The sequence below is a fragment of the Paramisgurnus dabryanus genome, chromosome 10, assembly GCF_030506205.2.
Source record: "Paramisgurnus dabryanus chromosome 10, PD_genome_1.1, whole genome shotgun sequence".
Taxonomy (NCBI): domain Eukaryota; kingdom Metazoa; phylum Chordata; class Actinopteri; order Cypriniformes; family Cobitidae; genus Paramisgurnus; species Paramisgurnus dabryanus.
This window is the reverse complement of record NC_133346.1, coordinates 23,012,333-23,037,791: the sequence shown is the minus strand read 5'-3', so window position 1 is coordinate 23,037,791 and position 25,459 is coordinate 23,012,333. Positions and strand designations below refer to the sequence as shown.

The 25,459-nt window shown below is 37.5% G+C and overlaps 1 protein-coding gene across 2 annotated transcripts in view; it reads right to left on the bottom strand.

Moving 5' to 3' along the window:
- erbin (erbb2 interacting protein) overlaps positions 1–25,459 on the bottom strand; it is a 95,706-nt gene that overhangs the window by 3,836 nt on the left and 66,411 nt on the right. The window contains exons 11-24 of one of the 2 annotated variants that reach the window (XM_065290254.1): positions 22,674–22,803; positions 22,308–22,423; positions 21,799–21,868; positions 18,449–18,548; positions 16,136–16,257; positions 12,122–12,295; positions 11,729–11,893; positions 10,462–10,579; positions 8,274–8,457; positions 6,476–7,937; positions 5,976–6,074; positions 4,436–4,492; positions 2,517–2,690; positions 2,038–2,130 (exon numbers count right to left, since the gene is read on the bottom strand). In XM_065290254.1, coding sequence (XP_065146326.1) covers positions 2,038–2,130; positions 2,517–2,690; positions 4,436–4,492; positions 5,976–6,074; positions 6,476–7,937; positions 8,274–8,457; positions 10,462–10,579; positions 11,729–11,893; positions 12,122–12,295; positions 16,136–16,257; positions 18,449–18,548; positions 21,799–21,868; positions 22,308–22,423; positions 22,674–22,803 — 3,064 coding nt within the window. The remainder of the gene's footprint in view (positions 1–2,037; positions 2,131–2,516; positions 2,691–4,435; positions 4,493–5,975; positions 6,075–6,475; positions 7,938–8,273; positions 8,458–10,461; positions 10,580–11,728; positions 11,894–12,121; positions 12,296–16,135; positions 16,258–18,448; positions 18,549–21,798; positions 21,869–22,307; positions 22,424–22,673; positions 22,804–25,459) is intronic. The other variant, XM_065290255.1, reaches the window with a different exon arrangement.

The following is a 25,459-nucleotide window of genomic DNA, read 5'->3' as shown; positions in this document are numbered from 1 at the left end:
TTAAATCAATCATTTTTACAGTCTTAATCGCTAAAGTACATATAAAGCAATACTATCATGTATTATATATAATAGCGTTTATTAAATATTTCATCATTTTCCTGTTTTCTATTAATTCTTCCATATATTTATAGCCTACATGTTTGTTCTAAAACTATTATAAAAGTATTATGTTTAAACATACATTTAAAAGGCCTGTTTATATATAAATGACACTTTACATGATGTGTGTGTGTGGGGGGGGGGTATATTTATATATTTATTAAGCATGTAAACAGAATAATTTTAGAACAAACAGGAAGAAGACATAAGCTAAGATATAAGGAAATGAAAAGAAATAATAGAAAACAATAGAATTTTTTTTTATTCTAAATAAATTATAAACATAACGTGATAAAAACGCCATAAGAAACACATAGAGGTAACAGACTTCGACAGAACACCGGACATCCTCTCTACTTATTTTCTATTCTAATTATTTTTAGATTTCCAGATGATTTCATCGCTCCAGTCTCTCAGGTTGAGGGCTTATTGCAAACATAAACACCTACGTTTATCTTCAAAAGGTGTCTTCGATGACGGTAATTCTTTAAAAATTAAAGCCATCTTTTTGCCATTCCTATTCTGACACTTAACAGCACAACAGGACATTTTCTAGTGAGTTATCTTGCTCGTTTCACTCGTGTCTATTTCATTTCCACTGTTTTTCTGCAACTACAACGACAATATACACCGCACGAACCCATAACCTTAATAATGCGCGTTGCCATTACATTGCTATTGCATGTTTCAGTGACGAGAATCATGTGATTATTATGTTATTCTAACTAGTTAATAGGACAGTTGCTGGGGTGCTACTAAACTGCCTAATCAAAAGAGACCACTCTCCATAACACCATTCACACAACATGTAGGTCCCATAAAACTGCCAGCATGCCTTCTGTGTGAATTCACACATGTGCTGTAAAAAGCCCCTAAAACATTTTTCATTTATTTTTATCTCCATCAAGTAAAAATTTTACACAGCGCTTGGGGGGGGGTTCAATGGTATTTCATGCATTCTGTTGGTTTCCTCATGCTAAACAAATGCAAAACGTCAAAAAAGCAGTTGGAGGTGTTACAGAGTATTTCTGTGCTGAATGCACTTCGCCTAGGTATGTAAGTTTCGTAAAGTTTTTTTGATTACAAGAGCTGCTGACGTTTCAGGGGTACGCTATACGTCTCACTTCTTTTTATGGGCACTTCCCCGAAAAACGCCCACATGTCAATCAGTGTGAGAGCAAGAGTACAGGCATCACTTCACCTGACAGCTTTGTTTTATGTCAAAGATTCAACAATGGCACGAAAGAGGAATTGTGTTTTTGGATGTATGGAGAAGAAAGCCAGCATTATGGAACTAATGGATATAGTTTGTTAATCCGGGCTAATAGCAGAGTTTTGCGTGTGTGTTTGTTTAACGCTGGATTTTATTGAAAAGTCCCAACCGAGTCATGAGTTGCATGCGGTGAGTAAAACTTCTGTCTTATATTGGAAATAGGTGCGTAAGTGCATATTATATAAATGACACGAACATGTAGGTTAGTGAATCATAAGTTATCCAGTCAGTGTTGTATAAAAAGCATTGACTCGGACATTTAGTAACTTTCGAATTCTTTCCTACGTTATCGGAAAGAATCGGTTAAGCTAATATTTATTTTATAAATCTGATAAAACTAAAGACTCTTCGGCGATATGAAAGATGTAATACTACTCTACAGGTATTCCAGAATAATGTCAGATACGCAGAAAAAGTTTGTGTTATGGACGCTTTAATAACTAAAATACTTAATTTTTCTAAGTTTTAAATGCTGTCATTTTGTCAGGAAACAGTTGTGTTTTAAATATATTTACATGCTATATATACCTCGCTCGCCCTTGCGTGGGATATTTTACAACTACTATTTTGTCACTTCCCCAAAGTGGTCACATATGAACAATGTCTCGTGTGGGAAAAATTTACAAAGTCAAAAAGTTAAAATAGAAAAGAGAAGTACTTACGTTATCATCTGGGCGGAAGGGATTTCCACGGCCACCGACTCCACCTGATATGCTGAAACCAAGCTCAGGGTTCTTCTCGATCTTTACATGGAGCTGAGGACACAAGACAGACCCATTCACATTGACACATTCAAGAAAACAACTTTATTTTTTGTACTGTGATGAATTTTAGAGAAAATAGGGTGAGTAAACATAAAAAGCAGGACTGGACTTCATTAGACAATGAAAAGTTGCCATTACCATAATGTAAGAGCAATGCCTACATATATATTTGTTAACAACATTACATTAAAGTTAACATTAACCATTGTTCCTAGACAGCCGAGCTTAGCAAGCCAAAAAGAGTCACGTAAAAATCAAATGACAGACAAGCGGGCACTCAAGAAATTAGATTTCACATTGACTTCTAATGTCCATTCTCACTTAAAAGAGAGCAATGATGGGATTGATTTGTTCTGGAAATGAAATTTGGCATCTACCTCCTGTTGCATTGTCTCATGAGAGACTCGCGGAGGGCCCTGGGGGTTCTGGGATACTTTGAGCATCAGGTAGTCGATGAGTTGCTCTCTGGATGGGTGGCGCGCTACTGGTGGCTGACCGCAGTTCATTGGAGGTCTCCCCGGAGGACACATTTGGCCATTCATCAAAGGCACCTGATAAAGAACCACCAAAACCATCAGTCTGTCTACCGATCAATTTACATCTGACCCACCTTTATAAACCCTGCTTTGAGTAATAATGATCTATGTGTGGAGATGATGTAACCAGCAGAAAACATTTTAGGCTTTGGATAAGCTTGTAAATGTGATGTAAATTAATGTAAATGTAGACTCAGCGACATTAACATTAGATTCATGAAATTTTAGTTGTAAATGGAAATGAGCAAAATTCAGTTAGCATTATTTACATTTCTACCACTACTAAACCTAAGGGAGAGACACATTACTGGACATTTTAATGAAAGCCAATGTAAGATCTGTTAACCATTGCCTAAACTTTTACTAAAATGTCTATTACTGTAATGATAATGCTGTGATGCATTTTTTAGACACCAGGGGGCAGAGGTTCAACATGTCAATAACCATAATTTAAGTAAAAAAAAAAAAACAAGAAATCATTGCTGTCTAACAAAGCATCCCATCTTAGAATTAAGATATTATGCTCTTTAAGTCAGTTTTACATTTCTTATAGTGTATTAGATCATATACTATTATTTTTTGTAGTGCTAAACATGAGCAAAAACGCTTTGAGAAATAATAGCCTCCACTTGAATTTTAACTTTATGACGACTTGAAACATGCACAGATAAAACCGATTTTCATGAGGTCAAGGGAAACTACATTTTCTTAATGCATTTATGTAACTATTTATAGGTAAACTTTCAAATCACCCATCACTGACGTGTGTGGTACAAAGCATATACACAGCTGGGTTTTATGTGCTAGTTAGCTCAACTATCATTAAAACACGTCAGAGGGTTCTTTAAAACTGCATTTGATAATGAGAGCTAATGAGTCATTACTGCAGTCAGGCTTCCCCGCTGGGCCAATATCTCAATCCAGTTCATTAGTCTGTGTGCTAAGGGTTTAAATAGAAATACACAGCATACCAAAGCATGTTATAATGAGATTGAGGGATGTATTTGCATGATTTTGTAATCATCAGTGATAATCATTAAAATTAAAAGAAATAAACATTTGAAATATATCAGTCCGTGTGTAATGAATGAATATAATATACAAGTTTCACTTTTTGAATAGAATGATTGAAATAACTTAACTTTTTGATGATATTCTAATTATATATTAATTATATATATATATATATATATATATATATATATATATATATATATATATATATATATATATATATATATATATATATCCACTGTTTGTTTTTATTTTTATTATTATTATTATTAGCTGTTATTGGACCTTTTTCTGGTGATCTACATAGTGCTTAGTTTTCTGATAGGACATGACATTCAGATTAAACAAATAAAATAAAATCAATTATCTATTTTATTAAGCTTTTTTTAGATTTTATAATTTACATTTTTTTACAGTTTAATTATAATTATCATAATTTTTTCATCATCAACTCATGAACCCATTGAATTCCCCCATGAACCACCAGGGGTAAAAGGAGGAAAAAATGGCCTAATGTTTCTTTTTGGGGTAACCTATCAGTAAGTCACACTCACCATTTTTACACTCATATACTACTATATGACAAAATATTAAACAAAAATTATTCAAGACCTTTTCTTACATTTTCTGAGCAATTTTTGGAGCACCTTCAAACCAACTATTGTTAAAAGATAAGTGGATGTGTGAAGTTTTCTTCCTAGTACACAAAGGTATAACCACAGGTTCAGTTTATCACATTAACTTACTTTTCTGAGAGTGTCGATATGATAGCCTTGCTGTCCATGAGGACTAAAAACATCATCCTGCAAAACAAAATATGATTCAACAAACTTTGCCGTAATTAAAGTCGTATTTCATCATTCTAACAGTTAGGAGTCATACTTCTTACTACATAGTTTAAAGAGCAAAATTAGCCAAAGTACTTCGCTCAAGGTCTCCACAATGAGAGCGACATGCATTTTATTGCATTAGATATGTCTGAAACGAGACTGAATCACTTGTAACAAAGTCTGCAGTTATTTCCTATGCATGTGGTTTTCTCAGTTAATGTCATAAGCTTGTGCACTTTGTACACTTGCTTGTTTCTACCAACAAACTTTTCACATCCTCCAATCAGTGCACCGTCATGTTTATTGACCCAACACTAAAAAATACAGACTAATTGTGATCCATTGTTTAGCTGTCATATAAACGACAGACATTGAGTTAGAGAAGGTCAAATGTTGCCCTTATCAACTCTTGATAAATTGTTTTAATAAGCATTAATAGAGAAAGGATAGGCATCTTGACATTAGTGCACATGGGTTAGTGTTCAGGAAAGCACATGATATTAGACCAACCAACCAACAAACAAACCAAAAATCTGAGAAATTGTGTAAACTAGGTGGGTTGGGTGGGTTAATGCATTTGATAGACACTTCTTAAGCAAAAAACATTGGCTTTAAAGGATACAATATGTGTGTTCACTGGGACTTTAAGATGCAAAATAAATGTTCTTGACAATGATTGCTATTTAAAGGGATAGTTCACCCAAAAATGAAAATTCTGTCATCATTTACTCTCCATCGTGTTTTTACAAACCTGTATACATTTGTAGATGTAATCAAGCAGGAAAACAGAAGCACCATTGACTTCCATAATAGGAAAAATACTACTATGGAAGTCGATGGTGCTCAAAAAACCGATTGGTTACAAACATGGCCCAAAATCTCATTTTTTGTGTTCAGCAGAACATAGTAATTAATAGCGTAACAACATGGTGATAAATGATAAGAGAATTTTCATTTTTGTGTGAATCTCTTTAAGGAACATTGTTTGCCTACTCAAAACTTTGGAACTACATTAAAGTCTTTCAGTCGAACACAATTAGAGTTATATTCAAAACAACGTTACCATAAAGCACATAAGGCATTAAATAACTGTATGGATTAGTTTTTGATGGATGTATGCACTTTTTAAGCTATTAAGTTGGGGCACTATCCAATGCCATTATAAAGAGCCAGGATAACATTTAATATAACTCAGACTGTGTTTGGCTGAAAAAAATAAAGCCATACACATCTAAGATGGCTTGTGGGTGATTAAAATATGGTCTAATTTACATTTTGGGTCGAACTATTTCTTTAAATTTGTGCATAGTTACTGATACTGATAATCCTACTTGCAGTGATATTAGCAGGTTGCATGTAAACATCAAATACAGATTCAACAATTCTTTGGGAAATGAGGGAGACCCCACTGTGCCTCTGGGAGTTCGAGGTGAGGTCTAAGTGGATCTGTACTCACGCTGGGCCAACGAGCTCCAAACCGCCGTTCGTCTACAACGCTAAAGGCCAGAGATATCTGACTGCCATTGAGAGTGGCCAAAGACCGAGAAAGACCTCTCTGAACACAGATGACACATGCACAAACAAACACAAGCATTCAATGACAGCTTTGTGAGCATGCATTGTAGTCTAATACAGGTGAAAACATGCAAACGTTAGTGCAGACTGGTTAGGTGTTAATGAATACAACAAACATGCAGAAAAATTAAGCATAATGAGAGTAATGAAGAAAAAACAAATACCAGAATTTGTTAATAGTGACTAAGGTGTAAGTAAAGTGTTATTTCTGCAGGAAACAAATGAAATTGCAAAGATAACTAGGATATTCTGCATCACAAATGATCCAGGGCCAAGAGTTTGATGCTACCCTAAACATTAGCAAGTGATATCTGCCCTAAAATACACCTCAAAAAATGTACTGTTAAAATTCACAACATCATGGCATAAAAACAATCATACCTTCTCCATTTTCTTGGATTCAATGTGCCTCATGACATGATCTCTCCAGTCGGCTGGAACCCTGCCGCCTCCCCCAACCGGACCATCCAGCAGCGAGTGCTCGGACTTTACCCTCATGTTGGGCCGTTTTCCGGGGCTGCCATGCTGGTAGTTGAAGTCGCTGACAGACATGGTCCTCTCCGGAAGCTCGTGCGGTGGGGGCCGGGCGCTTTGAGGCCGGGGAGCGTTAGGGCTGTCCATGCTGTACGTGCGAGCTGACAGTGGTCTATGGAGAGCCTGGCTCATCTGAAGGGGTCCACGGCCTGCCGCGTGAATATCCCTGTAGGTCATATACTCTCCCTCCATTCCCGGCATGCGACGTGGGTCCGTTATGCACACAGGGGCACCAGATCCGCTACCTTGTCTTTGCAAGGTGCCACGCTGTCCGCCAGATGGAAGCATTCTTTCCTTTGCCCACATGTCTGGGGTCTTAGGTGGGCCACGCTGTTGGGGCTGAGGATAGGGAGGTGCGTTGTTACGGTTGGAGTAGTTGGTGTTGGCCAAGGAATGCTGCGGAGGCAGGTACGGTTGATCGGGCGGAATGGGGGTACGTGGGCTCCATAGATTGTCTTTGGGCACGGCGCTACTGGCGTACTGAATGTTGTACTGTGGCGGGGGCCCAGCAGCGTAACGGACGTTGCTAGCTGAAGGTTTGGAGCCAGACAGTAGGTCAGAGGAGGAAGCAGAAGAACCGGGGTAGATCTGCAATGGTTGGTCGTTAAGCAAAGAAGCGGATTTTGATCGAACGATGCTCTGGCCCTGAGCACCGGTTACAGACGTTCTGGCCGAGCAAGCAACCTCGTAAGGGGGGCTTTCACCCTCGATGGAGTACAGCCTCATTCCACCAGTGTCCATGTTGGTGACACTCTGAGATTTCACAACAGGGGGTGGAGGACACTTCTTCTCTGGTGACAGCTCCTCCGTGCTACGAGAAAGACTCATGTCGCTCAGCGCTGTTACGCCTGTCGAGACGGTCCTAGCGGTTTCATACCTCAAAGGAACCTGATCTGTGCGTCCGTTAAAATTCTCCCCCGACTGGGTTTTTTGAAGCCTATTCCCATTCTCAAGGTTCTCAAGCGATACCGCCGAGGCATTGTTGTTGCTTGACATAGATTCCTTAGCCGAGGAGACTTTGGTCCTTTCCAGGTCCTCGTACGACAACATGTTGTCAGGTGGTAGTTTGGCCACGTTCATGTTGATCTGATCCCACCTGCTGTACTGGTCCGCCATGCCATTGTTAATACCCTTCTCAATAAAGGCAAGCCTCTCCTCCATGGAGAGGCTGTAGTCGGCCATCTTGTCCGATTTGCTTTCATAAGTTTGCTGGTTCTTCAGGATGGTCTGCAGGGACATATCTGAACCATTGCCGTTCTGAAGGAGTGGGGTGGTCTGCTTCAACTGGTTCAGGTTCTCATCCTCTTGCCTAAGATTGAGGACATCAAAGCAGTCAATACAAGAATAAAATGGTTTCAAAACCTACTCTATTGAGCTGCCATAATGTCCACTACCCTTATGGGCACCATAAGGCAACTTATGAATGATTTAAAACCCTCCAGATATGATGAACTCTGCATGTTACCCAACAAACTTTCCCTTTAAAAAAGTGCACAGTGCATATAATTTGCACAAAAGATAACGTCAATAATTCAACATTAGCATGTTGTAGGCTATCACTATCACTTGTGATTATAATCATAGATGAACATTGAATGACTAAAATCCCTAGATATCTATGTGATGAAAAGAGTCCCGACTGTACCTGTTCTTAGGGACAAGGGGCATCTTGGACTCTCTTTCTGGAGTGCAGAGGGAATTGTCCTGACTGCTGTCTGTGGTTAATGACACTGAATCAGACATGCGCGAGGGTGATGAGCAGTTGCTGTTGTTCTGGTTGCTGTTGGCCACTGTGTCATCCAGCAAAGAGTCTGCATCCTTTCCATCATCTACATCGCCAGACAAGAATAAAGAACATTAGAAATTTTAGTATTACACACTTCTGCTAGTAAACATCTGTTTTTTGACTTTGGACACACAAATTTAAAATCCATGGGCGACCATGACAGTTTGAAGTGATTTTTAACACATAATCCTCAGAATGCACACATTGGATGATTTGATCAGACCGCAAGACCACACACCTGATTAATGTAGTGACAATTTCAAAGTGACGCGAGATCTCACAGAAAGCCAAGATCAAATGTGACTTAAGAAAAACAAATGTTGAGGTAGTTCTTGCATAACACATTATAACATATATTTATTCTCAATACTCCTCTTTCATGTCATGTTTGTGAGTGTCTTGTTTAATTTTTAAAGTGGCCATGGCCACGGACTTTTTCCATGTTTAAGTGCTATGATTGGGTCCCTAGTGCTTCTATCAGCCTACAAAATGTGAAAAAGATCAACCCAGTAACTTAGTTTTGGTAAGTCATTCTCTACAAGCACATAAAAATAGTTTGTTGAAATTAGGCTCTCCTTATGATGTCCTCGCCTTAATCTGCACTATCCAACCACAGCACTGCCATTTAGTGCAGAGAAAGAAAGAAAGAGAGAAATTGCAACAAACCACCATCATTGTCATCAGTGTTTGCACTTCATCCCCTCATTTGCATATTGTAGGACACACCCAAAACGGCATATTTTTGCACACACCTACAAAGTGGCAAACTTAAAGGGGCCATGACATGAAAATCTGACTTTTTCCATGTTTAAGTGCTATGATTGGGTCCCTAGTGATGCTATCAACCTAGAAAATTTGAAAAAGATCAACCCAGTAACTTAGTTTTGGTAAACCATTCTCTACAAGCACATGAAAAAATAGGTCGTTGAAATTTGGCTCTCCTTATGATGTCATAAGGAGCTCTTATTATAATAATCCAACCCCTTAATCCAACCACAGCACTGCCATTTAGTGCAGAGAGAAAATAATTCACAGAACAATTGAGTTTCAATTTCAACAAACCACCATCATTGTGATCAGTGTTTGCACTTCATCCGCTCATGTGCATTTTAGAGGACACACCCAAAACGGCACATTTTTGCACACACCTACAAAATGGCAATTTTAACATGCTATAATAAATTATTTATATGGTATTTTGAGCTAAAACTTCACACATGTGCTCTGGGGACACCAAAGATGTATTTGACATCTTAAAAAAGTCCTGTGACATGGGCCCTTTAACATGCTATAATAAATTACATCTTTTATTATACATCTTAAAAAAAATCTTGCGCCATGGCCCCTTTAAAAAGCATGCAACCATTTGGTTGAAGCTTGCATGCTCTCATTGGCTATTGCAACTGTCATGTCGGAGGCAGCCCGATCAAGAGTTGTAATTATCAAACATGTTTGATATGTACGATTTGGGATCAGGGAGACTGCAATGCAATCGTGAGCAGCAAAATAATCACAATGACATCACACACTGGAGGACCTTTGGGCAAAAATCGGCTTCTGTAAAAACAATAATCATTACTCTTTCAATCACGGATCGTGCAAATTGGGCCTGGTGTGTGGCCAGTTTAACCATAACGGTTAACAATATGTATTTGTGTTCAACTGGGTCCCAAATTTACATAACATTTACAAGGTAAGGTATTGTATTCAGGACAGATGCCATTTTATTCCAGAAGAACTAATAAACAGTTAAACATGGTAAAAGCTGTGATACTCCCAGATGTGTGTAGAGCTCAGTTTGCTTTGCAAATCTATATAAAGGATTCCAACATTAAAATAATGAGTGCCTGAAAGATCCCTGATCAATTTAGTCTGTTTTTAACAGGCACATTTCAACAGAGACTACTTTGTGAAACACACTTTGAAGCTATCAATGAAGGGTGGAGCAGTTAAAAGCTATATCTGACCACACAGTCACCTGCATACTGTGTGCACAAGCAAAACTAGTCAATCAGGTCAAGTTAAATAGTACAGTAGATCACCTTACCCTTTTTGTCTTTGCTCAAGGCCACTACTTTAGGCTGGTTAATGGAGATCTCGATGAGCGGAGGTCTCATCTCAGCCATCTTCATTTCGTCTTCCTCGGACGACAGCTCCTCTGAGTCCTGACCACACAAATACAGCACTGTGAGAAACTCACATTCAAATCAACATGATTTCCTTCTTACTTCTAGAAAAATAAGCTGAAATTATTTATATTACATATATATTTGTTTAACTGATGTACACTAATGATTCAGTGTGTCTTGACATCAGTAAATCACACATAAAACTATACAAGCAAATCTTTTCTGACAGGAGCTTCAAATTCGAAGGCGATGTGCGACAGCAGCTAAATTTTATTTAATGCATCTCATTAAAAAGCCCCCCAAAAAGGCAGATTCCAGAGCACGTTGTGTCCTGTTTTATCACCATGTTTAGCATTTTCCCCTTACATTTACTAAAACATGTCAGTGAATTCACAATTCAATTCAAGATGCATTGATATAAAAACTGATATCGAAAACTGATACTGAAAGTTTGGTGGTTATATTAACGTGCATTAACTAAATTCTGAAGATTTAATTTTCTGAATGTTAATTCGTTCATATAATGACAATTGTGTTTTTTTATACATTTTCTATATACAGAGCTCAAATATATTGTATTTTCCTGTTCTCTTTTGATTGACAAGATATATATCGGTCATGACTATTGTATGTTTTTAAACTATAAAGATTGTTAGCCGATATTTCGGTGCATCTCTAAAATGCATTTAAACAGTGCATTTTACCAATGGTGCATTATATGAAAGAATGAGAAACTACAGAAAATGGTAAAATTTTATAATAAAATACAAATGCAAAGCATTAGGTAAATGTACTGCCCATCTACTTACAAACAAACCAATTTTAATTATTTTATTAATTTTTTGTTCTCTATGCAAAAAAAGTTAGTCAAACAGGTTTATAACAACATGAAGGTAAATGTAATTTTTAGTTTTTTTTTAATATACTATCCTATTAAAGAACTATATTTTAAATATAAATATTTTTTATTTTCAATATGTTAATAACATATTTTCAATTGATAGTTTCTTTTCCTTTTTCTCTTCTTTTTCTTTTCTTTTTAGTGCCATGCCAGCTTCTATGGTTATGTTCATGATGAGAGTCAGGTTAAATAAAATAAAATACAAATAAAAAAGTTAAGCTTTATTTTATCTAAAAACTGTAAACTACATTAGGATTGACTTCGTAAATCTCATTTAATAGTACCTCGAGAGTGTCATCGTGGTTAACCATAGTTCTCATGTTGTCTGATGCCTTTAAAGGGATCCTTTCAACACTGTAGTCCACTACATCTCGTGGTTCATGATTTTGTTGGCTGTTCAAGGGCTCCATCTCAACAGCTTTTCCATTAGCGCATGGACCTTCAATCACCTGAAGAAATTCAGAGTTGGCATAAGAAGTGTTTCTACTAGTTTCACATAAAATGTTCTGCATGCACACAACAAACAGATCAATTTATCTAATTATTTTGACCTTTGACATTTCTGGAAAGCTTTAGAGTAATCAGAAGTGACCCAAACCCAAGTATGAAAAGCAAATCAACACTTCCGAATGTTCCTGCAAGAGGAAATGCTACTGGTGATATTTTCGTAATCCAACCTTCACTCCAACATCCTGCACGCCGATATGGTTTCTCTCGGTGACCCTGGTCTCCTTTCCTGCTTCGTCACTGGACTCATCCTCTTTGAGTCTGTGAGCCACAGACTGGGCTGTTTTTACCATGTTCTTCAGCTCATCGGGGTATGGCGTGGGGTATCGCTTCAGATTGCCCTCCTGTAAACACAAAACACGCAGTTTATTTGGTTACAATGCTTTTTAAAGAAATAGCTCACCCAAAAATTACATTTTAATGTTTTCCTCAAATGTTATTCCATAAGTACCCGATTTATTTTTACGAACACAAAAGATTGCACATCTTTTCCCTACAATGAAAGTAAATGGTGACCGAGAATATAGCCTTAGCATAGCTTACACTTAAACTTTTACTGTATGCTCTACTAAAATAAGTCATACACTTTTGATAAAACATAAGGGTGCGCCTGTATAGCTCAGTGGTAGAGCAATGCATTAGCAGTGCAAATGGTCATGGGTTAGAACCCAGGGAACACACATGCTGATAAATAATTGAAGAGCGCAGATGCAAAAGTCACTAAACACCACCTCAGTCAAAAACAAGATAATGATATTAACCGAAAGCTCTCGGCAAATTATTTGTACACTGTGGCCTACACATGGACGTGAACCCTAGGCCATAGACTGACACGCACCTCTACAAATTTTAACGTGTCTGTTCTAAGCAGACCGCAAATGCTGTGATTGGTCTGCTAGAACTCCCTTTACCTCACATTAAGTTAAAAATGTCCTCATACGAATTTCTGCAGGCAACGGTAAAAACATGGACCAAGGTGAGGAGCTATATTTAACAACTTAACTTGCATCAATCACAAACTAATCCTTAAATTGTGATACAAATAGACTGCCGCAAGGATGACATATTTTTGTAGGCTAACCCGGATGTTAGCGGGACACTGGTTCCCTCGCTAAAAAGCCCATTAATTTTTCCCATAGACTTTTGGATTGTTGCAAAAAATAAGCTCTGAGTTTAACAAAAGCTTATGCCATTGGCACGTTTAGTCAAACAAGTTAAAGGATTAGTCCATTTTCTTTAAAAAAATCCAGATAATTAACTCACCACCATGTCATCCAAAATGTCTTTCTTTGATCAGTCAAGAAGAAATTATGTTTTTTTTTTTTTTGAGGAAAACATTCCAGGATTATTCTCATATTAACGGACTTTAATGGAACCCAACACTTAACATTTAACTCAACACTTATCAGTGTTTTTCAATGGAGTTTCAAATGACTCTAAACGATCCCAAACGAGGCATTAGGGTCTTATCTAGAAAGAAAATTAAAAAATATGCACTTTTAAACCACAACTTCTCGACTATCTCCGGTCCTGTGATGCGCCAGCGCGACCTCACGCAAAACGTCATCACATCAAGAGGTCACGGATAACAAATACGAAACTACGCCCCGGTGTTTAAAAGTGTGGAGAAAGAGGACTGTTCCGACGTTGTTGTATGTCGAATGATACTAATTAATGTTTTTGTTTCAGTTTATTGTTTAAAATGGTCCGCAAATGTGCGTTTCATATATGTAACACGTGACCTTTCTACGTCACTACCCAATTGCGTGAGGTCGCGCTGGCGCATCACAGGACCAGAGATAGACAAGAAGTTTCACTAGACAGTCGTTTCACTAGATAAGACCCTTATGCCTCGTTTGAGATCTTTTAGAGTCCTTTGAAACTCCGTTGAAAAACACTGTTGAGTGTTGAGTTAAGTGTTGGGGTCCATTAAAGTCCATTAAAATGAGAAAAATCCTGGAATGGTTTCCATCAAAAATCATAATTTCTTCTCGACTGAACAAAGAAAGGCATCAACATTTTGGATGACATGGTGGTGAGAAAATTATCTGGATTTTTTTTTTAAGAAAATTTACTAATCCTTTAAGTCTTCACAGATAAATACAAATTTTATATATCTAGTAAATGCATTTAGACTTCAAAATATATAAAATTTGTATTCATGTGTAAAGACTGTGTAAACTTTTGTTAAACACAGAGCTTATTTTCTGTGATAATCCAAAAGTCTATGGGAAAAATTACTAGTTTTTTTTGCGAGGGAACCAGTGTCTCGCTAACTTCTTGAGTTGGCCTACAAAAATATGTCATCCCTGCGGCACTCTATACTGTAAGGTATAACATAAGAAACATCTTCTGAAGTCCAAGTCAAAAATAAGTTGTCAGAGAACCAAAACACCCAGAAAGAATAGGGTTGTTCTGTTGTTTCGAGCCCAGACAGGGGCACACGCCATCAGTGTTACTCTGTCAGACTGAGACAGCTTGGTACTCTGCATGTGTTTCTGGCACCGCATACTACCCAGACAGCAATATTGAGTCATCAGGGGTGCAAGACAGTGCGCGAGAAGGGAGGGAACGAGATACAGAGTATGTAATATCAGAGAGAAAGAGAACAAGATGGACGTTGAACGCTTGAGGGCTCCTGACAAAGCGAGGGCTTCCATTTCACTTTCTGACAGGAGTCACGTCAGGGTTTCAGCTTTAATGAGGTTTCCACTGAAATGCACTGAAGCTCAGGCTATGACATGCTGACAAACCAGGTGTATTTGTTCCAGTGAAACCTCTTGCTGTTAATGGAAACACCTGACATGGCTTCACGAAGTACACATGAAGTGTGCAAATCTAAACCGCTCCCACCTGAAAGATCACACACCTTAATAGTGTCAGGTTTTTATGTGATATGAAATAAATGGCATGCCACATCTTGCCATTTGATTTTGGTGCCAAACAAATCAATGTTTTTTGGCTTACTCAAATGCATCACAAAAGTCCTGGTTGTTTCACAGATATAATATACCGTTCTGATAATGGATATGTTTACTTGCTAAAAAAAGGCTTTAAAAAACTGCGTACCTATAAATGATTTGATAGGAAACTCTGAAAATGTTTCAATGAAAAGAATGTAGCTTTTAAAACAGCTGGTGATGTCAGGCAGCTGTCTGCTTTAATGTGTTGTAATATTTATCAGACAGTCAGTAAACATGGGTGTGCTGTCTGAGGCTAAAACCGGAAAGAGGTAAACTTTGTTCACAATAATTGTTTGTGTATTAAAGGGATATTTCATCTAAAAATGAAAATTCTGTCATCATATACGGAGCTCAGATGCAAAAGCTACTAAAGGCCACCTTCATCAAAACTAAGATAATTATATTAACCAAATCCTCTCTGCACATGTTATATGTTCATCAAATACTTTCGCTTCAAAATGCCAGCCTCACTATTCAGAAATACCGGTTTGTTGGCAGAATCCATTATGAGTCTAATAAAAAAAATATTTGCAAGAAAACATCTCAGACGCACCAAGCTTTTCACTTACTCCCCCTCATGTTGTTGTAAACCTGTACGAGTTTCTTCTGTTGAATACAAAAGATTTAAATAAATGATGGTAAACACACCATTGACTGCAGCCACTGACTTCTATAGTGAAAAAATAATTACTATGGAAGAAAATGGGTCCCATCAATTGTGTGGCTACCATCATTTATCAAAAGATCTTCTTATGCATTCAACAGATTAAAGAAACTTATACAGGTTTATAACAACATGAGGGGGAGTAAATGATGACCGAATAGTGCATATAGGAGTATTTAAGAGAAAAAAAACATAATTCTATATAAGAAATCAATAAATCAAAATGCAATGGTGCAATGACAAGTCATGTTGTGCATAATAATCTAACAAGTGTTTGTCCTAACCAACTGCGAGAAGGACGCATGGCAAAAAAAAATCGAATTGGTCCAGATAAATGCAAACACATCATCAGAAATTATGACTGGCTGTGATTTTAACACGTTAAGCTGTATTTTCCTGGAAACATTAGCTGGTAAGAACATAATAAAAAGCAATTGACAGAGCGAAGCAAGATGGTAGAGAAAGAGAGAGAGAGTGCAATAGAGGGGTACAGTAAGCACAACAGGAAGTAGAAATGAAGAGGGCACCCTTGGCAGAAGCGGACAGTGGGAACTGACCCGCGTGGGCGTCTCTCTCTCATCTTTGTCCTCGTCACACTCAAATGCCACTTGTGCCCGCTGCTTGCGTTGCTCCTCCCATAGAGACGGGTTAAAGCTTTCGCTGTCCGAGTTGGGCACATCTGTAAGAGGGATTTCAATTAAAAAACAATCAAAACAACACAGTCTCATTTCTGGATGACATATGACACACAAAAGGTAGATCATAAGATTTTGTATATATAAAAAGGGTATTTGCCGTGATGCTGGGGTGTGTCGATGGCATTTATTTTTTAGAGCTGTGCCTTTCTGTGTTTCTGTGTCTTTGTTACTGTAGTTGCTGATACATGGTTGTGCAGTGACCCAAATCAAAAGGGCCTACATCTAGGTCAATGTGTATTTTCTAGTCACTCAATACAAGTCTAATGCATTTTATCACCTGTGATTGTTATATTAAACTAGAAGTATAGCTCTGTTTTTATGCATGCACGAGGGTCCGCGTACAGTGACATGATGCAAATTTCATTATACTAATAGTATGCGCACCGCCAGATTTTTGTAACCGCATGTAGCTTTACCAATGGCTGTGCATGCACGTACAGAAGGTGGTAGTATGTAAGCCAAGAGAAAAGCATTGCATTTTGTTGCTATGCGCAAGCATCGGATGTCTGCGTAAATGTACGAGTCAAATAAACTGCTTTGCAAGACAAGTAAAAAAATATTAGCCTGGCTCCGCCCTCTTACGTGCGTCCGCTTAATTTTCATTTCGCTTCAGCAGTACGTCTGGGACTGTTCTGTAGAGTTTTGTTTTCTCCTGCAAAAATATCCAGGACCAATCAGCGAACAGATGGGGGTGGCTAAGAACGATGACGTTGAGGTCGTGCGTCAGTTTGAGTTGTAGTTCAGTAATGGCAGCGGAGAATGACGTGAGAAAAGCTATTCGGTCCGTTGTTGCAAAACTGCCAAATATACAGAAGTTAAAGCCGGAGCAAGAACCAGGTTTGCTAAGTTTTGTTTGTCTGATTATTCTGACTTGTTGTTTCCGGACGGTTTCGGTGCATGATATACGTCACGACCACACGTTAGCGATTGGCTTTGGCAGATCCTGAGTGACTCTGGGCATATCCAATAGTTTTAAACTTCAACAATGGACCCTCCTTAACGGAAGTAATGCTTTGCAATGGAGCGTGGCCAGACTCACTGTACAAATGAAATGAATGTACGAGAGTCTGGTTGGACCAGGCTAAAAAATATATACTCTAGACTTGAATACACAAAGTTGAACACTTTCTTACAGCAAACATGTTTACCTTTGTAATTGCCACTAATAAATGTGAAAACAAAAAGGTATTAAATGTATTTGTTTGCAACATTTTTTAACTCTCATTGTCTGAATAGGCCATAAATATTTTGTTTTGTTAAACAAATGATGTTATGTCAAAAAGTTTGTGAATAAACACAGTTAAATTATGATCTTGGTGGGTGGCCACAGACTGTGCTGTGTGCCCGTGTAAGCATACTTTTGGGCTTAGTAGATCACAAACTCCTCTGTTACCCAAGCTCAGTCATGCTACCCAACCGAAGCAGACCCCAGAGACCTCGAAAGCCAATAAGTTACCCTACTAAAGACTTTAAAGTGGAGTTGCTAGGAAACAGGTTAAGACTTATTAATCTCTTCCCCCTCAGGATTCCAATGAGACGCCCATTTGTGATTTGCACAGTCCAACTCCCAGCAACACTGGCACAGTAGTCTCAGAAAGGATAACTACCGGTAACATGAACATTCTGACTGCGATGAGAAGCACACGCTTTGGCACAGATATTTTTCAGGTTTAAATGTCAATACTGTATCAGTCATGTAAAGTTGATCTATAATAACATAATTAAATGGATGGAAGATTACTCTTCTATGTAGACTAAGACCCTGTCCAAACGTACACGGGTATTTTCAATACAGGTCCACCATGCGTGGCTTTGACATAATAATACCAAATAATCACCAAAAAATATAAAAGGTTACTTTTATGAGATTTTATGTAACAGTAAGTTATCTAATCTGATTGGACAAAAGTTGTTCCAAGAGTGGGATGCTTTATTTTTGGTATCACTTCAGCACAGTAACAATTGAAATGGCTTCCTCACATACACTGCTGATGTATGGACATAATCTATTCTTCTTTATCTGATATTGGTTTTAAAATTTTTCAATATTGCTATTGTCCAATAAAAATCAACGTTTTGTTGTGAAATTTTTAAAGATGCATTAAATGGCAGATTAAATATGCATGGAAGGAAAAGTCTTGAGGGAGATGCAAGTTATGCATGAATACTCACACTCCTCAGTTCGGCTCTGTTGAGGAAACATGTAGTTGGTGAGAACGGTCTTGTGCAATTCTGGATCCTCCTCTTTCTGCAGGGGAATCAGCGGCTTGGACTGCAAAAACGCAACATACAGGGATATGTCATTTGTGAACAGTTTGAAAATGTTTAATTGTCAAGCATCAAGTGCTTTTTGTGGGCTGACCTTAAACATTGTTGGAACCTTAACAAGTGATGTTGCTTGTGTCATTGCAAATCACCAGCACTCACTGACAACTAACTGATTCATCTATTTTCATCCAAGTAGATTCATCTACATGCCCTTATCTGTGCTGCATATTGGCGTATGCATGAACATCCGTTTATAAAATCAGAACATCTGAAACTGAAGATCTTATAATCTGTGACACAAACAGACGGAGCTCTTAGATTCTCTCCACGCAGCAATGGCTTTAAACTTTACAAACACATCCAATCCTTAATCACAAGCAGCTTTTTAAAACGACACATCACGATCAATAAGGAACTAAGCGCCACTTTCATCTAAGCTCACCAACAACTATTGCTGAGCTGCGCGCCTGAAATCCTTGCCTTTCTCTGGCACAGTTGAATCACAGAGGATCTCTGCAGTCTCATGCCATATGGCATGCCAATGAGACTGAAATGCGCGCTGAAACGTTTTTTTATTATTTGGTAGCGGTGTGGTTCTTATGTTTAGCTAGCTTACTTTGGCTGCTGGTTGGTTTGAGAGCAAATATCACAACATCGTGTGGATATCAACACAATCTGTCTCCGTCTAGAACTTTTTTTTGGCATTTTATTGGCCCATCACGAAGTAATAACATACATTAATGTCAACATAAAATATCATTGCCATCCATTTTACCCTGTGTAATATGAGTTTGCAGGAGATTGTGGAGGAATGATACATTTCACAGAATCATCTTTACATAATGTTAAAAAAGCTAGGGCTGCAAAATATCACATGTGTGTCTTTGCAATAACTAAATAATTGTAAAACTTCAAATAGTTGCATAGCTAAATTTTTGGTGCGGCATATGCTTTGTTCCCCATGAAAGAATGTGAAACACGTATGCTTGTTATATACAGGGGTAAAATAAGTATTGAACATAAAAAAGTTATTTCTTAAGTTGCTATCGACATGAAATTTTCACCAGATGTTGATAACAACCCAAGCAATCCAAGAAATCAAAGCATAGATGTCCATAAGTTATGTGGTTCTCTATACAGCAGGCATCTTACAGCTTTCATTACCAACAAAGGCTTTTGTACAAATTATTAAATACAATTCAGTGAGCTTGGTTAATACTTTTTCTGTGTATTTTACATTACTAACAAAACATAATTTATTGACATATAAGAGGCTGTTTACACTTGGCATTAACATGCGTTTTCGTCGATCGGATCACAAGTGGACGACGTTAATGCCAGGTGTAAACGGTGTTCAAAACGTTTTGAACGTGTCCACTTTCGACGACCTTCAACCACATCCAGAGGTAGTCGAAACCACTTTCGATCGGATCGCTTTGGAGTTGCGGAACGCAAATGTGGTTGAATGTGTTCGAACAGCCACACGCGACCGCCTTCTCTCCGCCCATTTATCTAATCTGAGGTATTAAACTCAAGTTTTACATCTTTTTTTGACTTCTGGCATGAACATACAGTGAACAGCGTTATTTTTAGCCTTTCATTGATAAAACTACTGCGGGTGTTCTCCGTAGTTTCGTTTTGAAAGCGTGAAAGTTGCGCGATCCTATTTCATCAATTGGGCTGAAAATTCAAAGAAAGCTCCAACATATAAACGTACAAAACACTGTGCAGCATGTATACTTGCTAAACAAGCAGCTGACTCCGACATAATATTAGTTTGCGTCCATATAAACTCATAATTACTCCCGCTCGCGTTTGAATGACAGCAGAGAGACTCGCCCACCGTCTCACTGACCACCCCCTCACAGGTTTCAGGACAGATGCGGTCGAAAGTGGACAAAAGAGACGGATTTAAATACCAGGTGTAAACGTAATGTGTCTCTCTCGTCCACTTGTGATCCGATCGATGAAAACACATCTTAATACCAAGTGTAAACAGCCCCTTAAATGTATGGATTACATTAGAGTTACATAATGATTAGTCGCGATGAATCTATTGCAAATAAAGGTTGCTTGTATAATTTTAAAAATACATTTATATATTAAGTATTTCTATATAATATTAATTATACGTAAATATTAGGGATGCACCGATAGGATTTTTTTGGGCCGATACCGATTTAAACAGACAACTTCTGGCCGATACCGATATTAAACACTTGTGTACAATACTATACAGTTGGTCTATTAGCTAGTTTATTTCTACATCAAATTATTTTTACTGAACATGGATTGGATCTTTAACATGTACAGACACATATTCAGCCTGTTGTTCTGTGCTATTGTTTAGTTGAATAACCTTGGATTTTGTGAAATCATTTTCTAAATAAACGCGACGTATAGTTCAGTATGACTTATATCTTTTTTCCTCTTCAAAACACATTTTTGACTGATGCGATTTTTACTCCAGAAAATGTATTTTTTCTTATAAAATAAGGACTGCATTATTTGTGAATGATGAAATTCATGTTGTATTTTAAAAAAGTCATGTGTTATAGACCTCAGAGGTGGGAAGACTTGGCATGTGGGATGGCAGGTGATTTTTATATCCATTAGTCACAGGCTTGATGACCACTTACAACGGTAACTCAGACATTTAGTTACAGACCACCCACATACACTCGGAGCGGATGGGAACATCAAATCACCCCACGAATAGCACCGATCCTTTTAAAGGACAAACATCTGAAGTGTATTTTTAGGAAGTGGCTGTGTGAGATTATTGTGATAAAGTGAAATATGTAAACATATTAAGTGGAACCCATGATTAGTTGATTAAGACTTTCTTAAGTATAGTTTTTTTTATTTTGATTGCAAGCTTAAATCTGTATAACAGCAGACCTTCACTTTGTGTGTACTTTTGCCCTTTCCATAATTTTTTTCTATTGGCTTGAAGTCAGATCTGAGTCATATGCAATCAGATTTCTAAACATGTTTGATATCCTCTGATTCTGACTAGATGAAAACCTTTTATTTTTACCACATAACTAATCTAATTTAAACTCAAGTAAACATTTCATGATCATTTGATTACATATTTGGTAAGCAGTCATGTAATATGTGGGATAAACAAAATCAGCTTGTCGTTATCCCAAACAATAAATAATCCTTTTTTTTTTTTAGAAAGTTATAAACACTTGGCATCATGTCTGATACTTTGCAATAATGTCAGAAGGTTAATTCTGATATCCTACCTGATTTTCAGACAGCCACATTGCAGTCATCTGGTTGAGCTTGGTGAAACTGTATGGAAGATTTCTCAACCTGTAAATGAAGTCAAGGTCACGGGTGAAGTTAATGCATACATGAGCTTAGTATAAATACTGCAAAGTTTAAAACAAATATGCGGCCTGATTCTGATTAAGACCAAAGGGTATTTGTCAAAGAATGAGGAATGGTCTAATCACAAGTGATTTTCCTGAAACTACATGCCACCTGCATTCCTTGCAAGATGTTTTTAAGGCAGCTCAAACATGCATCTTAGTCTGGTACTTGGATAAGCCCTGTACGAGAAACCGCCCCTAAGAGTAAACATACTAAGAGTAAGTACAGAACTAGCAGACATTTTAGTACTTTTACTAGAAACACTGTGGTGTTGCCTTGGTTACTATAATTGTATACTGCAGGTTACACTTAAATGCAGGGGCTGTTGTGTGTGGTGATGTTTGTGTGTGTGTGTGTGTGTGGCACAGGAGAGACATACTTGTTGTCGCTGAGATTGATGACCTTGAGCTTCAGCATGTCGCCCATCTCCTCCGGCAGAAACTCCAGCTTGTTGGAGTGCAGGAAGAGCACAGTGACGTTCTTCAAGCAGCCCATCTGTCATACAGACAAACACACACACATGAAGGGTCCACAGAGAAGATACGCAGCCAGATATCTACTGCGATAGATGCTTTGATCACGTTGCAGGATCAATGGGATGGGGATATGTTTAAAAGCTTACTGACAGAATTGATCAATACGGTTCACAAACACGTTTTTAAAATGTGTCGCAAATGCCCTTTCATATCAATGTTATAGTACATACTGTGCTAGGGCTGAGTGTGTTGAAGAAAGTTTGACTGACCTCTGAAGGCATATGTGTGAGCATGTTGTGGTCGGCAGCAAACGTTCGTAGGTTGACACACTGGCCGATGGAGGAGGGCAGCGCTTCGATCTCATTGAAACTGCAGTCCAGCTCTTCCAGAGCGGAAAGACTAGAGAGAAAAAGCAACAAACAATTCACTAATAGAACCAAGACCCACAAAACTGTACTATTTGATCCAGCTCAACAGGTCTATAGATGAATGTGTTATTCCAAAAATGTGTTCTTTTGATATAACAGAAAAGGTCAAACTTGCACCTCAATCGACCAACCTCAAGATGTCATTACCATAGTGGTTCACAAATGTTTGTCTCCAACAACCTTGATGTTTTTAAATGATTTTCTGGACCACAACACCAGTCATAAGTCACACGGGTATATTTGTAACAATAGCCAACAACAAATATGTATGGGTCAAAATTATATAAAAAAAAATGTATGGCAAAAATCATTAGCAATCACGTTTTCCCATGATATTTCTAGGTTTTTCACCATCCTACAAAGGTTGTATCAGATATGTATCAGTTTTAGAAGCACATCCAAAATCTTCCCAAACTGAATGAAAAATAAAGCTTTCTTTCTGTTTTTTGCCATTTACACAAGCAGCAAGATTTTCAGGGTTAAACACACCCAGACTTATGGCCAAATCAATGTGAGAGCTAAAGCCATCAATCATTGTTAAAATGTAAACACACTACACATTTGGTATTATGATTATGATAACAAATCATGTCTTAAATGGTGTGTAATGGCCTAGTAATTACTTTGAATGATTCTCAGATGATCTCAAAGTGGATTTAATAACATCTCGTATACAGAGATGCTCATATGTAAGGTGCTGATGTGTAGTGTGGGTGAACAGCTACAGGATGTGGTTTATGTAATAGACCACCAGCCTGACATCAAAGTTTGGACTGCAGGAAACAGACATGAATAACTCAGTAGCATCCTACCGGTTTTAGCATCACCTTTAAATATCCACATAAGATTACAAAGAAAAGCTTCACCTTAAAACCCACACATATTTGAAATATATACAACAATTTGATGCATGAATTGTTTTTCTGAAGTATTAACAGGTCTTCTGTAAACAAACGCTGGATTATTTAAAAGGTCATATATCACAAGATCCTATGAAATCAAATCAGTCAGGAAGTTAAGAAGTCAGAAACCAAAACATTATGCCACAGAAACGCCCACACTTATATGTCAATGAGACACAAAAACTTGGCCTGTTATATCAGGGTACAGTAATAGTACAGTAAAGCAGGTTGCCCTTTGCTCAGGGATACCTGCCTTCCTCACTTGGTTTATGACTATAAATGTTTTGAATCCCTAAAGTTTTGACCCCGACTATTAATAAACATAAAAATTGATCAGAATTAATAAGTTATTGGCCTGGTTTACATTACAGATTTGTGCAAAACTTTGAAATATTTTTTAAATAAGTGGTCTCCAACATGGTGCCCGGGGGCAACTTGCCCGCATGGAGCCTGTGAGTTGCCCGTCAAAGCATATTATGTTAATAGCCTCAACTTGAATATTTATTTATTACATATTTTTATATTGTATTGGCAAATTTTATGCATCTTAACATTTTAAACGAAGATAAAACATATCAACAAGTAAAATAAAATAAAATCAACTAAATAAATTCTCCTCCCACAATCATTGCAAAAGCCATGTTGACTGAAGTTGATCAGTTAACATACTGTATATAGCATCCACTTAACCAGACATTATTTTTAATCAAAAGAGATCCAGATGTGTTATCCAAGTTTCAATGGCAAGGAAAGCCTTATACTTGGGAGCGGCCACATATGTGGTGTTTATAATATGAATGATCATGTGACTTCTACGCACGTCAGGTGACCTGTAAATGTGAAAAAAACGAACTGCCTGAAAAACCACATCATGCAAGCGAATAACCTTCGGTAACTCTTTACAATAAGGTTGTATTCGTAAACATTACTAAATGCATTAAAGGCGGGGTGCACGAATGTTGACATTTGAAATCACCTAAACAAACACGCCCCTACCACAATAGAATCTGGACTTTCTTTTGATAGACTCGCCCCACACATATGCAATCCAGGCAATGATATTGGTTACTAGACATGCACCTTACTGCTGATTGGCTACAATTGTGTTTTGGTACTCAGCCCGACTCCCTTTTCTAAAGTGTTTCTCAAATTAATGTCAATACAGTTATTCTTGTTAGTTCAAGGTGCATTAATTAAAGTTAACAGTTACAATGCTTGATTTTATAAATGTATTAGTACATGCCGAAATTATCATGAACGAAGATTAAGAAATAATGTGGAAGTATTGTTCATTGGTAGTTTATGCTAGCTAATGTATTAACAAATTGTTAACAATAATGTATTAACAAATTGTTAACAAATAGTGTAAACAAAACTTCTTTGTCTTAATGCCATGTGCTGTTACAGTATGCGGGCAGCACTTGCTACTCTGCATATACTGATCTGTATAAATCACTATAAATCACATGTTAGCTCTCCGAGGCACTGTTTCATATTTCACATGCGAAGAGGGCAGATGAGGAAGTAATGATGATTATAAATATTTTATTAAATACTGAAAATGAATACAATTGTAATTAATAATCAATTGTTTTACCCAATGCTGGTTACAGTACTACATCAATTTCTATTCGAGTCCCCCATGTTTAAAACAATCTAGAGCTTTCTAAATGAGTCACTTATGAAGTTCAATAATGTTTTGAATGCAGCTTTAAGAGGCAGATT